Source organism: Schistocerca gregaria, chromosome 1 (assembly GCF_023897955.1).
Source record: "Schistocerca gregaria isolate iqSchGreg1 chromosome 1, iqSchGreg1.2, whole genome shotgun sequence".
Taxonomy (NCBI): domain Eukaryota; kingdom Metazoa; phylum Arthropoda; class Insecta; order Orthoptera; family Acrididae; genus Schistocerca; species Schistocerca gregaria.
Genome location: NC_064920.1, coordinates 220121040 through 220135916, shown reverse-complemented (window position 1 = coordinate 220135916; position 14877 = coordinate 220121040). Strand labels below are relative to the sequence as shown.

The 14877-nt window shown below is 42.9% G+C and overlaps 1 protein-coding gene across 1 annotated transcript in view; it reads right to left on the bottom strand.

The window, feature by feature from the left end:
* The window catches only part of LOC126337818 (uncharacterized), a 96794-nt gene that overhangs the window by 64601 nt on the left and 17316 nt on the right, over positions 1 to 14877 (bottom strand). The window contains exon 2 of the mRNA XM_050001501.1: positions 4275 to 4379. Within this exon, the coding sequence (XP_049857458.1) occupies positions 4275 to 4379 (105 nt within the window). The remainder of the gene's footprint in view (positions 1 to 4274; positions 4380 to 14877) is intronic.

Genomic DNA, 14877 nt, shown 5'->3' with positions numbered 1-14877 from the left:
AACATGGAAAGTAAGCATTTCCCGACGCATATCCACATAACATATTTTCTTTCTTTGTGTGTGAGGAATGATTCCTGAAAGTTTTCCGTACCTTTTTGTAACACCCTGTATACCATTGTTTCGAAAATATTCCCTCCAAACCCTCGTAATATGTCAAATTATCTTTCGGGGTGTGTTTAACCCCATGAAAGTGAAATTGGCCACAAACAATAAAAAAAAATTGCATGTTGTCCCCTCTACACACTGCAAGTAGCTTGTTTGTATGTTGGCAGCGCTCTAGACTGTGTTAATATCGCTGACAGCGCTCTGCACCCTCGGTAAGAGATTCTGTGGTTGGACGGAGTAGAAGTTAGCGAGTGGATAAGATATTTACGGACATGATATTCTTAGTGGAGAGACTGTGTTGGTAAGGCATGTATTTTAAAGTGAGATGAAACGATGTGTTTATAAGAAAATACACAAGGAAATTTATGATGGTGGATGTTTGGTTGATAATGTTTGGGCAGTGGAATTACTAACACCTACATAATTTTTGGATCTGGATGTCATATAAAAAGGTAAAATTTTCTAAATACATTGTTTGCTTTTTAACAAAATCTTTCTTTCATTAACCATATGCCTCCTAGTAGTTAGAGTCTATAGTATTAGAATCTTGTTATTTAGTTGGCTGTAGTTGCTACTTGCTGTAATTGCTGTATTTCGTGTTATGAAGAGTTTCTGTGAGATAAGTAACTTATGAAAAGGAATGGGATTTGCATTGTAGGAATTCGTGATCGAAATGAGTTCAGGCAATTAATGGAGTTGGAGGTAGTTTTATACTTTTTTAATTTCATGTTTTTTACATTTGTATTATTATTAGGATTTCTTGCAATTCAGAGCCATTTTTTGTGTTAATTATTGGAAGCCTTATTGTCAATGTATAGCGGTCAGACTGCGTTGGGCTTATATATTGTGCGTAATCAACGAATCGGTTAAGTTTGAGTCATCTGAAGACTAGTATCAGTTGCAAAGCGATTTAGAAAAGATTGCTGTATCGTGTGGTAAGTGGCAGTTGACGCTAAATAAAGAAAAGGGTGAGGTGTTCCACATGAGTTCCAAAAGAAATCCGTTGGAATTCGATTACTCGATAAGTAGTACAATTCTTAAGGCTGTCAATTCAACTAAGTACCTGGGTGTTAAAATTACGAACAACTTCAGTTGGAAAGACCACATAGATAATATTGTGGGGAAGGAGAGCCAAAGGTTGCGTTTCATTGTTTTTTTTCCCGCGCACTGTTCGGGAGTGGAATGGCAGGGAGATAGTATGATTGTGGGTCGGTGAGCCCTCTGCCAAGCACTTAAATGTGAATTGCAGAGTAGTCATGTCGATGTAGATGTCTTTGTCAGAGAAAACTCTGTAGATCAATTTTAGTAAAAATAATTAAAAGGCAGTTTCAAGACCTGCCAAGTTTCAACAAGTTCGTTTATTGACACAATGGAATGTTCCCTTGTCAGTCATTTCTCTGCATTATCCTTTCTTCCAGCAGTCCTAGCCTCGTAGGATACACAGGAGACGTTCTGTGAAATTTGAAGGGAGATTCTGTCGGAAGTGAAGCTTTAAGGACGGATTGTGCGTCGTGCCTGGACAGTTCAGCTGGTAAGAACATTACCCACAAATGGAAGGTTCCGGTTGGAGTCCCTGTCCAGCGTACATTTTTATTCGGCCTGGAAATTTCAGTGCATTTTTACTTACAGGTCCAAAAGTTTTGGCCAAGACTGTCGTGATCGGTCTTTCAAAATTTCGCTGAAGATAGTATTAGCAAAGTCACTACCAATCCACACTCCTCCCACCATTTTTCGACAAGATAAATCCAGTTCCTCGGCTGTGATGTCTCTCACTAGGAAAGCACTTGATATTCAACCAGGTGATATTCATATCAAATCTCCAGCCGGAACATACCGTCATCTTGACACAATATTTTGGCTGTCCATCTGGTCGTCATTTTCAGTTGAGTGAACCATCGCACTAAATCGCCGGAATTGAAATCAGACTCGCAGCGGCGGCTCTATTATACACCGCCTGTAGGCTGAAAGCGCGATCGCGAACATAACTGCCCTCTAACGCACCGGTGCTGAAAACTCGCGGAAACGATAAATAGATAGCAGACGCTGTTGGCACCTTTTGATGATCGAACCAAAAACCGTTGGTTTTTAAATGTCAAACTAAACAGGGTTTCAATTCTTTTCTCTGTTTATAATATTGTCGGACAGCCGAATTTCAGTAGTTTCTTTCACTACACAGTCCCGACAACGCGGCGCAGGGTGAAAGACTGGAGGCAATGAAAGCTCAAAAAGTAGTAAGACTCCTTCACACAGTGGTTGCTCCTCTTCTCTCCCATCCCCGCCCCCTGCCACGTCTTCACTGTTGTGCCCCCCCACCCTCCATCCCTACACCCTTCATCTCCTTTCCCAAGGTGGCTTCCATCAACTCCCCCTCCCAGATGATGCCCTCTCTCCCTCCATTTATCCGTCCTATCAACTCCCCATCCTTTCCTCTGTCCTTTTCCCAGGCTCCCTCTCCCCATCCTCTTTTTTCCCCACCTCCCCTCTCTCTGCCCCCCTTCTCCCCACAGAGTCCTTTTGCATTTCCCTCCTCTGCCATTTCCCATTCCCTCTCGCATCTGCCCTGTCCATCTCCCCCCTTATGAGTGTTCTCCGTCCTTTGTTTCCCCTCCCCTTTTCGTTTTTTCCTGTCCTCCATTCTTGTTTTCCCTCTCCTCTAGCCCCCCCCCCCCCATCTGCCCTTGGCTAGGGAGTGTGATCTCTGTGCCGACATTTTCGTGCAGTGTTTTACAGTGAGTGTTTTCCAGTGCATGTTCCATGTTGTGTGTCTTTTGGGAAGTGTTGCGAACAGCCATCACACTGTCGCTGGGTGTGATTTTTTATCTCTTGCAAACAGAAACCAGACTGCCGCCATGTTTTTTTAAGTGTGTGTCTACTATGTTACTTGTCTGACTCCTGTGAATTTTGTTAACATTTCCAACGCCTTTGCTTTCTGTTTTAACTTTCCACAATTTTCCGCCATTTTGCACTTTATGTCACCGTTTTATCGCCTGTTTTTTCTTGTTTCTTCCCTTTTTCCGTTTTTAAAAAAGTCTGTGGGCTGTCGAGCTGCGTACTAAGCTGCTGCCAGCCCACCCCCTTCAGGGGGAATTGAAATTCAATAAAGGAAAAAAAAAATTCACACAGTGAAGGTAAATTATGTTCTAGTATAATTTCAAAAGAACAACTTCATTTTTTTGCCGAAAATTATGAAAAAGATATAATATGAAACAAAAATATCGATACTGACATTTTGGTATCGATATATTCGGGAAGAAGTATCCCCGATAATTATCGATATTCAGTGGAAATAAATCGATGTATCGGTGTTTCACCATCAGCCCTAATTCTGTTGTGGCACCGATCCGATTTTGGACAACTTTTGAACGTGAGAGGAGGCGTACTCGCCAAGGTTCGAGTTGATTATGTCTGACCACCCCGTGGAGGATCACCGTATTGTGCACCATGCACATCATAACTATTTTTGCGCGTGTCATCCGAGAACAAGTAATGGAGTCACTGCAATATTCTATGTCTTCCTGCACCATTGGTCAGAGGCTAGTAGCATCTGAACTAAGGAATTACAGTCACCTACGTAGGTTGCCACTAACACCGAAGGACAAACGACTGCGTTTCGAATGGCGCGTCCTCATGTGTTATTGTCCACACATGGCACGTGCCTCTATGAGCTATCTTCGTTATGATCTAATTAATGTCCTGGCCATCAAGATCCCCAGGTATGACTCGATAGGTCAAGCGTGGGACTAGCTTGGACGTCAGGTCCATCCCAGAGCCAGTATCCAGTATATCAAGGATCCGTTACAGCAGTTGTGGGCCAGCTAGTCCTGCTAGAGGATATAACGGCTGTAAAACACACTTCGGCACAATTCCCAAGCGAATCGGTGTCTGCATCCAGGACGTACAACGCCATGTTGGTATGTGGACTCATATTGCCAAGCTCTTGGGTCATTTTACTCGATTTTGTAGTCACTGAAATAACACCATAAATTCCATTTCCTCCTCCCCTTTGGGTCTTCGCTTTTAAGTCGGGCAAAGTATTATTATAATTTTTTACTATTCGAAGAATTATTTCTGTACACTAGCTGATAAATTCTAACTTTTTCCTCCATTGTAGTGTCTACTGTTTTTGTTGATATTAAATTAAGAACATAAAGCGAAGACGTGCGACTTACTGGCGTAGAACGTGGAGGTGACGTTGATCGTTGACCCAGCCACCAGAGGACACGGCGGGTTTTCACAACCTGCGAAGTCAACACCCAAGAGGTCGTATGTGGAACCTGTGAACAGAAGAGAAGCAGTCACTCGTCGGCAGAGAGGGCGGGAGCTTCCGTTACTGTGCTGAGATTCTGTAACTACTTTCCATATTCTTTTTTATAACTTACAAAAAACACAATTCATTCAATTCTGTGTGAGGCAAGATACACTATCATCAATAACAATACAGCATGAGAGAAAGGCAATTTTAAAAAATTCTGGATCTCCATATTGATCATAATTAAAATTGGAAATCACACATCGTAGATTTTCTCGAACGCAGAATTTCCGTTGTACCTGATTTTGATGATAACATCCTTAGAAAATTAGTTTATTTTACATACTATTTTTCCCTGATGGCATGTGGAACAATTTTCTGTAGCAGTTCCACACATAGACACAGTATTCATTGCCCAGAAATCTACTACACTACACGACAGTTGCTAAGGAACAACTGACACTTACGAAGGAAAAACTATCAGTTTTTACAGAACGACCGGTAATTGCTACGGAACACCCGACCAGTGGTAGTGACAAGAAAAAGAGAGGGCGGGACGTGTTGACTGTAGCGAAGCCTGTTATAAACACTCTTTTAATTAAGAACAACGTTATCAGACTTATTGGGGAGATGTGATCGATAACATCGGGAATAATTAATAGCATTGACAAAGTTTTAATTGAAATTATCGATATACAGGGTGTTACAAAAAGGTACGGCCAAACTTTCAGGAAACATTTCTCACACACAAAGAAAGAAAATATGTTATGTGGACAAGTGTCCAGAAACGCTTACTTTCCATGTTAGAGCTCATTTTATTACTTCTCTTCAAATCACATTAATCATGGAATGGAAACACACAGCAACAGAATGTACCAGCTTGACTTCAAACACTTTGTTACAGGAAATGTTCAAAATCTCCTCCGTTAGCGAGGATACATGCATCCACCTTCCGTCACATGGTATCCCTGATGCGCTGATGCAGCCCTGGAGAATGGCTCTACATTTTGTATTGGGGTTGCGTAGACAAGAGCTTTCAAATGCCCGCATAAATGAAAGTCAAGAGGATTGAGGTCAGGAGAGCGTGGAGGCCATGGAATTGGTCTGCCTCTACCAATCCATCGACTGAAATGTGCAGGAGCTCCATCGTGCATGAACCACATGTTGTGTCGTACTTGTAAAGGCACATGTTCTAGCACCACAGGTAGAGTATCCCGTATGAAATCATGATAACGTGCTCCATTGAGCGTAGGTGGAAGAACATGGGGCCCAATCAAGACATCACCAACAATGCCTGCCCAAACGTTCACAGAAAATCTGTGTTGATGACGTGATTGCACAATTGCGTGCGGATTCTCGTCAGCCCACACATGTTGATTGTGAAAATTTACAATTTGATCACGTTGGAAAGAAGCCTCATCTGTAAAGAGAACATTTGCACTGAAATGAGGATTGACACATTATTGGATGAACTATTCGCAGAAGTGTACCCGTAGAGGCCAATCAGCTGCTGATAGTGCCTGCACACGCTGTACATGGTACGGAAACAACTGGTTCTCCCGTAACGTGGTCAACGTTACCTTGTACAGCAGCAACTTCTCTGACACTGACATTAGGGTTATCGTCAACTGCACGAAAAATTGCCTCGTCCATTGCAAGTGTCCTCGTCGTTCTAGGTCTTCCCCAGTCGCGAGTCATAGGCTGGAATATTCCGTGCTCCCTAAGACGCCGATCAATTGCTTCAAACGTCTTCCTGTCGGGGCACCTTCGTTCTGGAAATCTGTCTCGATACAAACGTACCGCGCCACGGCTATTGCCCCGTGCTAATCCATACATCAAATGGGCATCTGCCAACTCCGCATTTGTAAACATTGCACTGACTGCAAAACCACGTTCCTGATGAACACAATCCTGTTGATGCTACGTACTGATGTGCTTGATGCTAGTACTGTAGAGCAATGAGTCGCATGTCAACACAAGCACCGAAGTCAACATTACCTTCCTTCAATTGGGCCACATAACATCTTTTCTTTATTTGTCTGTGAGGAATGTTTCCTGAAAGTTTGGCCGTACCTTTTTGTAACACCCAGTATAATCTCTCATCGATTGTCACAGACTGCAAAGTAGCGCTTCAGAGATATCAAAGAGGGTTTAACGCGACTACTTTTATTTCTAAATCCTACTATATAAACCATGCACGGGTATTGTTAGTTCTCGTGTCTTGTTTCCTGCGGTCTGATTAAGTCTACGTACACTATGTGATCAAAAGTATCCGGACACCTGGCTGAAAATGACTTACAAGTTCGTGGCGCCCTCTGTCGATAATGCTGGAATTTAATATAGTGTTGGCCCACCCTTAGCCTTGATGACAGCTTCCATTCTCGCAGACATACACCATGTGTTCAAAAGTACCCGGACACCCCCAAAATATACTTTTTCATATTGGATGCATTGTACTGCCACCTACTGCCAGGTACTACATATCAGCAACCTCAGTAGTCATTAGACATCGTGAAAGAGCAGAAGGGGACGCTCCGCGGTACTCATGGACTTCGAACGTGGTCAGGTGATTGGGAGTCACTTGTGTCACATATCTGTACGCGAGATTTCCACACTCCTAAAAATCCCTAGGCCCAATGTTTCCGATGTGATAGTGAAGCGGAAACGTGAAGGGACACGTACAGCACAAAAGCGTGCAGGCCGACCTCGTCTGACAGAGATGGCCGACAGTTGAAGGAGGTCGTAATGTGTAATAGACAGACATCTCTCCAGACCATCACACAGGCATTCTAAACTGCATCAGGATCCATTGCAAGTATTATGACAGAGGCGGGGGGGGGGGGGGGGACTTAGATTTCATGGTCGAGCGTCTGTTCATAAACTACACACCCGTAAATGCCAAACGACATCTCGCTTAGTGTAAGGAACGTAAACATTGGACGCTTGAACAGTGGAAAAACATTGTGTGGAGTGACGAATCACGGTACACAATGTGGCGATCCGATGCCAGGGTGTGAGTACGGCGAATGCCCGGTGTACGTCAAATGCCAATGTGTGTAGTGCCAACAGTAAAATCGGAGGCGGTGATGTGATGGTGTGGTCGTGATTTTCATGCTGTTTTGATGTTTTGCGTGCCACTATCGCAGCACAGGCCTAAATTGATTTTTTTAAACACCTTCTTCCTTAACACTGTTGAAGAACAATTCACGGATGGCGATTGCATGTTTCAACACGATCGACCACCTGTTCATAATGCACGGCCTGTGGCCGAGTGGTTACACTAGAATAACATCTCTGCAGTGGACTGGCCTGCACAGAGTCCTGACCTGAATCCCATAGAATACCGCTGGGATGTTTTGGAAAAATTGAGTTCGTGCCAGGCCCGTCCGACATCGATACCTGTGCTCAGCGCAGCACTCCGTGTAGAATGGCCTGTCATTCGCCAAGAAACGTTTCAGTACCTGATTGAACGTATGCCTGCGAGAGTGGAAGCTGTCATCAAGGCTAAGGTTGGGCCAACACCATACTGAATTCCAGCATTACCGATGGAGAGCGCCACGAACTTGTAAGTCATTTTCAGCCAAGTGTCTGGATACTTTTGACCACGCAATGTTCCTGGTTGTTGTTCTTTAACTGCGTCTGCAAGACGCCTCAGTTGTTGTTAATAAATGTCAGCAGTGGCGACAACAAGTCAGCGAAGTAATTTGTAGTACCACACAGTAGTAATTGTACCAGATGCAAGACATTATCTTTTGTGCATGAGCACAGGTCTTTGTATGGGCAGTTACTGCTTTGTGTGGCCTCAACCATTCCTTTCTTTTCCTTGAATTAGCATAAAGACACGATTTCTCGTCACTAGTAACGTTACAGGATAGGAACGATGGGTATTGTTCACGAGCCAATCGATGGCGACCAAACTGCAAATGCACATATGACACCCACTGATTTTTGTAATTTTGGCTTGCAGGATGTGGTGACCATACACCCTATCTTTCAACCATTCCCATTGCATACAAATGTCGCACGATGGTGGAATCATCACATTTGTCATTTCTGGAGTACACTGACGTGGAACAGTGTGGATTAACGTAGAGAGTCACTAACGTAAAAACGAGAAGACAATTTTCTTTCCATGTTCTGTCCAGTGGCATTATCCCCTTACACCGCGCAAATGTTTCTAGCTGCTTCCGGTGCTGTCACACCTCTTTTGAACTCAAACAAAAGAATATGTCGAAAATGTTACGATTTCTCCACTTGGCACTCCATTTTCTAGCACCCACAGCTCCACTCGTTATCTCCAAAGGGCAATATATAATCTCAAATAGCAATAGTGAACTACAACTAAAAACTGACATTCGATAAATAAACTCACAGCAACCGGAGTGCCAACATGCAAAACAAAAACGCAACGAATTTATGCACCATGCTAATAATTATGGGGTCTTGGGGTTTAATGCCATGTAACAGTTACCGGCTTGATATCTCGTACTCTTTAGATGAATTTCTGAGCAGATAATATGTATATGGTTGGGTTACATTTACGACATTTTTGTTGTAGATTAAGTTTAAAAAAATACAGTTATGTAAATGGCCAGCGTACAGCTATGCTTTCAGAGAAAACGTGTCCCATTTGTCATCCTAGTGACAAGTGTCACATCACGACGAGTTGCCACGAATATGACTCATGGGACATATAAGGAACTAAATTAAATGGAGCACTCTAGTACACTCTGACGTCCGATGAGGAGCACTGGAATGGAATTACCTTCTCGTGTCATTAAGAATAGCCGAAATCATTGTGTAACATAATGTTTACGGTGTTGTTCAAAATTTAAAACTGGTGAGCAAAGGCAGTTAACATTATAATGTATCTAGTTTTAGTTTGTATGTTCTGCAAATAGGAAAACTACCATACTACCTCTTTCATATCTGGCATCTGATACAGAAGTATCACTATTCAAGCTGGAAATTCAATAATACAGTGACAAGTATCGTAACCTCCATATACTGCCAAATTATTATTAACATTACTTTTATAATTAATTTTTATTTCGAACGTTTACTTTTTGATTCGATAAGGGCTAATTTAACGCATTCAATCATTTCATGGACGAACTGAGAGGCTTCATTAGAGTATAAAGATGTTAACAGTGGGTAGTTATGAGCTATGTGAGAAATGTTACGGAACTGGAATCTAGATAACCAAGTGTTGTATAAGCCCGTTTATTGCGCATGCGATATATGTCCTCACAATACACAAAAAATGTGTAAAACCTCAGAAATTGGATGTAACACGGATCTGCGTGGAATGCTAGATATAATCTAGTAAGAATTAGTATATACAAACCGAGAAGTGCGAATAGGAGTCGAGCTCTGAGTTTACGCACAAACTTAATGACGCGTATAGGCAACAATCATAATTAGTGATGCTGGTGCAAGTCTTTCTATTGGACGCCGCATCGGCGAGTTGCAGGTCTCTAACCTGCCCCAGTTCTCCAACCGGGGAAAGGGGAGTCACAGTTTACATGGAATTCGAGCCACATTTTGTTTCTGCCGAATCCTCACATCGTTGAGGGGTGAAGGCTAGGTTAACACCGAGACTGAAAAATCCGTTGTCCGACCGTGATTCGATCGCGTTACCTCTCCGTTGCCCGGGACGCAATTTACCACTAGTCTCCCAGGCTCCACATGTACGGGGTGGCCGTTATTCAACTACACGAAATAAAATCGTCATAACTTCTGAACGGTTTGCTTTAGAATGTTGCAACTGCACGGCTGGCCAAGGGGTATAATGGGAATTGTCTGGTTTGCTTTAGCGACGAACCCCACTTTAATTTGGATGGGTTCGTCAATAAGCAACATTGACGCACTTGGGGGATTGAAAATCTGCATTTCGCGACGGATAAGTCTTTTCACCCTCAACGGGTGAGTGTGTGGCGTGCAATGTCCAGTCACGGAATAATCGGTGCGATTTTCCTTGATGGCGCGCTAACTACCGAACTATACGTTAAGGTTTTGGAAGACGATCTCATCCCCATTATCCAAAGTGAGGCTGATTTCGAAAAGATGTGGTTCATGGAAGGCGGAGAGTGTTTGTCCTGGAGGACCACTTTGGGGACCGCATCCTGGCTCTGGAGTACCCAGACGCCACTGGAATGGGCCTCGATTGCCCGCCATATTCTCCGGATCTGAAAAAAAGCGTCTCCTTTTTTGTGGGGCTACATTAAAGACTTATCTAATAAAATAGATTATAGAAAATATATTATAGAAAATACATTATACAAAATATCTTAGAAAATAGGTTAAGGAAAGGCAAACCTACGTTTCTAGCATTTGTAGACTTAGAGAAGGCTTTTCACAATGTTGACTGGAATGCTCTCTTTCAAATTCTGAAGGTGGCAAGAGTAAAATACAGGGAGCGAAAGGCTATTTACAATTTGTACAGAAACCAGATGGCAGTTATAAGAGTCGAGGGGCATGAAAGGGAAGCAGCGGTTGGGAAGGGAGTGAGACAGGGTTGTAGCCTCTCCCGGATGTTATTCAATCTGTATATTGAGAGAAGAAATAAAAAACTTCGAGGTTCGCCGATGACATTGTAATTCTGACAGAGAGATCAAAGGGCCTGAAAGTGCAGCTGAACGGAATGGATAGTGTCTTGGAAGGAGGATATAAGATGAACATCAACAAAAGCAAAACGAGGATAATGGAATGTAGTCGAATTTAATCGGGTGATGCTGAGGGAATTAGATTAGGAAATGAGACTCTTAAAGTAGCAAAGGAGTTTCGCTGTTTGGGGAGCAAAATAACTGATGATGGTCGAAGTAGAGAGGATATAAAATGTAGACTGGCAATGGCAAGGAAAGCGTTTCTGAAGATGAGCAATTTGTTAACATCGAGTATAGATTTAAGTGTCAGGAAGACGTTCCTGAAATTATTTGTATGGCGTGTAGCCATGTACGGAAGTGATACGTGGATGATAAATAGTTTGGACAAGAAGAGAATAGAAGCTTTCGAAATGTGGTGCTACAGAAGAATGTTGAACATTAGATGGGTAGATCACATAACTAATGAGGAGGTATTGAATAGAATTGGGGAGAAGAGAAATTTGTGGAACAACTTGAGTAGAAGAAGGGATCGGTTGGTAGGACATGTTCTGAGGCATCAAGGGATCACGAATTTAGTATTGGAGGGCAGCGTGGAGGGTAAAAATCGTAGAGGGAGACCGAGAGATGAATACACTAAGCAGTTTCAGAAGATTGTCGGTTGCAGTAGGTACTGGGAGATGAAGAAGCTTGCGCAGGATACAGTAGCATGGAGAGCTGTATCAAACCAGTCTCTGGACTGAAGGGCACAACAACATATTACAGACAAGGTGTACAGCAATAATCCCAAGCTGAATACGGCCATTCAGGAGGTCATCGACAGCATCGATGTTCCGACACTTCGGCGGGACATGCAGAATTTCGCTGTTCGTCTGCGCACCATCACCAATGATGGCAGGCGTATCGAACATGTCATAACCTAAATCCGAATATCCATAATGACTTTAACATGTTGAATAAAGTGTGTGCACTCCGTAGTTTGTAACTAATTTACGTTTGTTTCATATAGTTCAGTAATCGTCTCACTTTATGTAGGTAGTTCATTTGTAGGTATTGATGACTGAGTTTGTATCAAAATATGTGACGTATATGGCTGTATCTTTTGATTGCATGCAGTTAGAAGCTTCGCTAGGCATCGGTGCATGGAATCTCATTGACTGAAGTAGAATTGTCCTCGGTGATGAGTCCCGCTTCGGAGTGAACCCCGATGACAGAGAAGACGTGTCTGGAGACGCCCTGAACAGCTGTGGGATACTAACGTGACTGATGCCCTCCTTACAGCCGGAATGATGGTGTGGTGTCTGATTTCATTTCATAGCAAGACCTCTTTTATTGCCATCCTCGGCACCCTTGAACTACAGCGGTATGTAGAAGATATTTATTCTATGCCCCGTTTTGTTGCCCTTCACGGAAAGTCGTCCTAGACTTACATTTCAGCAAAATAATGCCATTCCGCACACGGTGAGAGTTTCTATTGATTGCCTTCGCGCTTGCCAAACCCTGCTTGGTCCAACAAGGTCGCCGGTCCTTTCCCCAAAAGAGAACGTTTGGAGCATTACGAGCAGGGCCTCCAAGCAATTCGTGATTTGGACAATCTAACGCGCCAGTTGGACAGGAGGACACCCACCAATTGTATCAATCAATGCCAAGCTGAATAACTGTTTGCATAAGGGCCAGAGGTGGACCAACGCGTTATTTGTGAAGTTCCCTCTCTCTCTCTCTTGAAAAGTCCTTCAATTTTAATGAAACTGTAGTCATTGTTTGTCGGCACATGTACGTCACATCTACTGATTTTCGTCCTATAAGGATAATTCTATCGTGATGTGGTTGTTCGACTTAAAAATTTAAAAATATTGCGACGGAATGGAGATTAGTGGATCTTAAGACCAACAGAAAACAATCAGCAAAGTAAATCAGCTTTGTGCATAATACTTTCCACTTCCTTTCCAGTCTGCGCCTCTGAATGTTGGCCGCTGTAAATTCGTGCAGGCGCTGGTAGAGAAAAGGCAAGGATTGAGGTTTATCTCTTCAGCCACGAACGAAAACCCGCCGCCAAAGACAATACTAGTGCCACTCATCCATCAAGGAAGTTATTACAATCGAGCGGTCAATGCCATTGATAGCTACGCAGCTTAGGCAGGAGGAAACCGTTCAACACATACATACTGCGGAGATGTTCGACTTCATGAAAAATGTGAAAAATGCACTAGACTTATATCAAGTGCCACAGGTCAGTATTGATTAATTACGTCTCAGCTAGAATGGACCACACTCGTACTCCCACAAATACATGGCAGCTAACAGGATTCGGACTATCGGAAACACCCGTGAAATGGTTGAGAACTAACACTGTCAGCAAGATTTAGAAGATTTCATATGTGACGAAAGAAGATTATTTTGCTCTTTGAAAGTCCATATTTACAAAAAATAAACTACTCCCACACAGGCCATGAAGGCACCGACTGGCCGCCGTGTCTTCCTCAGCCCAAAGCGTCACTAGATGCGGATATGGAGCGGCATGTGGGCAGCACACCTCTCTCTCGGCCGTATGTCAGTTTCCGAGACCGGAGCCGCTATTTCTCAATCAAGTAGCTCCTCAGTTTGCCTCACAAGTGCTGAGTGCACCCCGCTTGCCAACAGCGCTCAGCAGACCGGATGGTCACCCATCCAAGTGCTAGCCCAGCCCGACAGCACTTAACTTCGGTGATCTGACGGGCAACAGGTGTTACCACTGCGGCGAGGCCGTTGGCAGTCCATTTTTATACATTTTATTTTTATTGTTTTATTCTTTATGTCAGTGTGGGACCATGTGGCATGCTCAAATGACATAATTGGGACCACACTGTCCCCAAAAGGTTTGAGGTACAAACACCAGTGCGACACACCATTTTAATCTGTCATAGACGATCACCGATGCAAAAATTCTGACTGAAGGAAAAAAATTCTCATGTGTATTTTAGTTTTGTTGCGATTTTGACAAACTCTATTACCACGGTATAATAAAATGACTTTCGTCGTTGCTGGTACTGCTATGCGAATGCCTCTAGCCTAGCTTTGCAATAGGTATTTCGTTTGACTGTTTGCTTAACACATCCCTCCCAAAGGCGCGAACAATGGGTTAAAACTGCGCCACATCGTTGCGTCTGTAGTTTGACACTTACTGAGCCCGTTTCTTGTTTGATAATACTATTTGTAGACTATACAGTGACTGCCACTGCCTGAATACAATGCATAACGATAAAAAAATTATGATTCAATGAATCTTACGTGAACATCCAGTACATACGATGTTTTTACCAGAATTCCTACTTAAAGCTTGTCTGTAATTTTTTTCTTAGTTTATGTACGTCAACTTAATGCTAGAAGTGTGAGTGGAAAAAATCATCCAATAAAATTCATATTCCTTAAGCAACGTATGTTTGTTCCACAAAGAACTTATTTATGTACGTAAAATCTGTGTAAAGCATTTTCGATTCTAGAATTGGTCGTAATAACGTCTTGTTTATGAGAAGATGGATGCAATGTTAGGATTTAATGTCCCGTCGAGGACGAGATCATTAGAATCGCAGAAGAAGTTCGAACTGTAGCAAGAGGAAATCATACGTGAGGTTGAAAGTTGGCTGTTACGTTGCAACTTTTAATATTTGATTTGTTGTTTTTACAATTCAGTTATTTCTTGTTCTAGCTGCCGCAGGATTAGTGCAAAAATGCAGTTCTGCACCTACTATCGATTCCAAACAACTTAAATATCTTTGGACCTTCGACCGTAAATATAATAGACTGGCCCTGACGTCATTTTCGTGGCTCCAACATCTCTGGGCTGAAGTTACGTGAATGCTGGCAAAATATGGTTGTTTCGTGTTGCGCGTATGGCTGTACTCAGCGTTTTGCCGGGGGAAATGGCATTACATTTCACGTGTA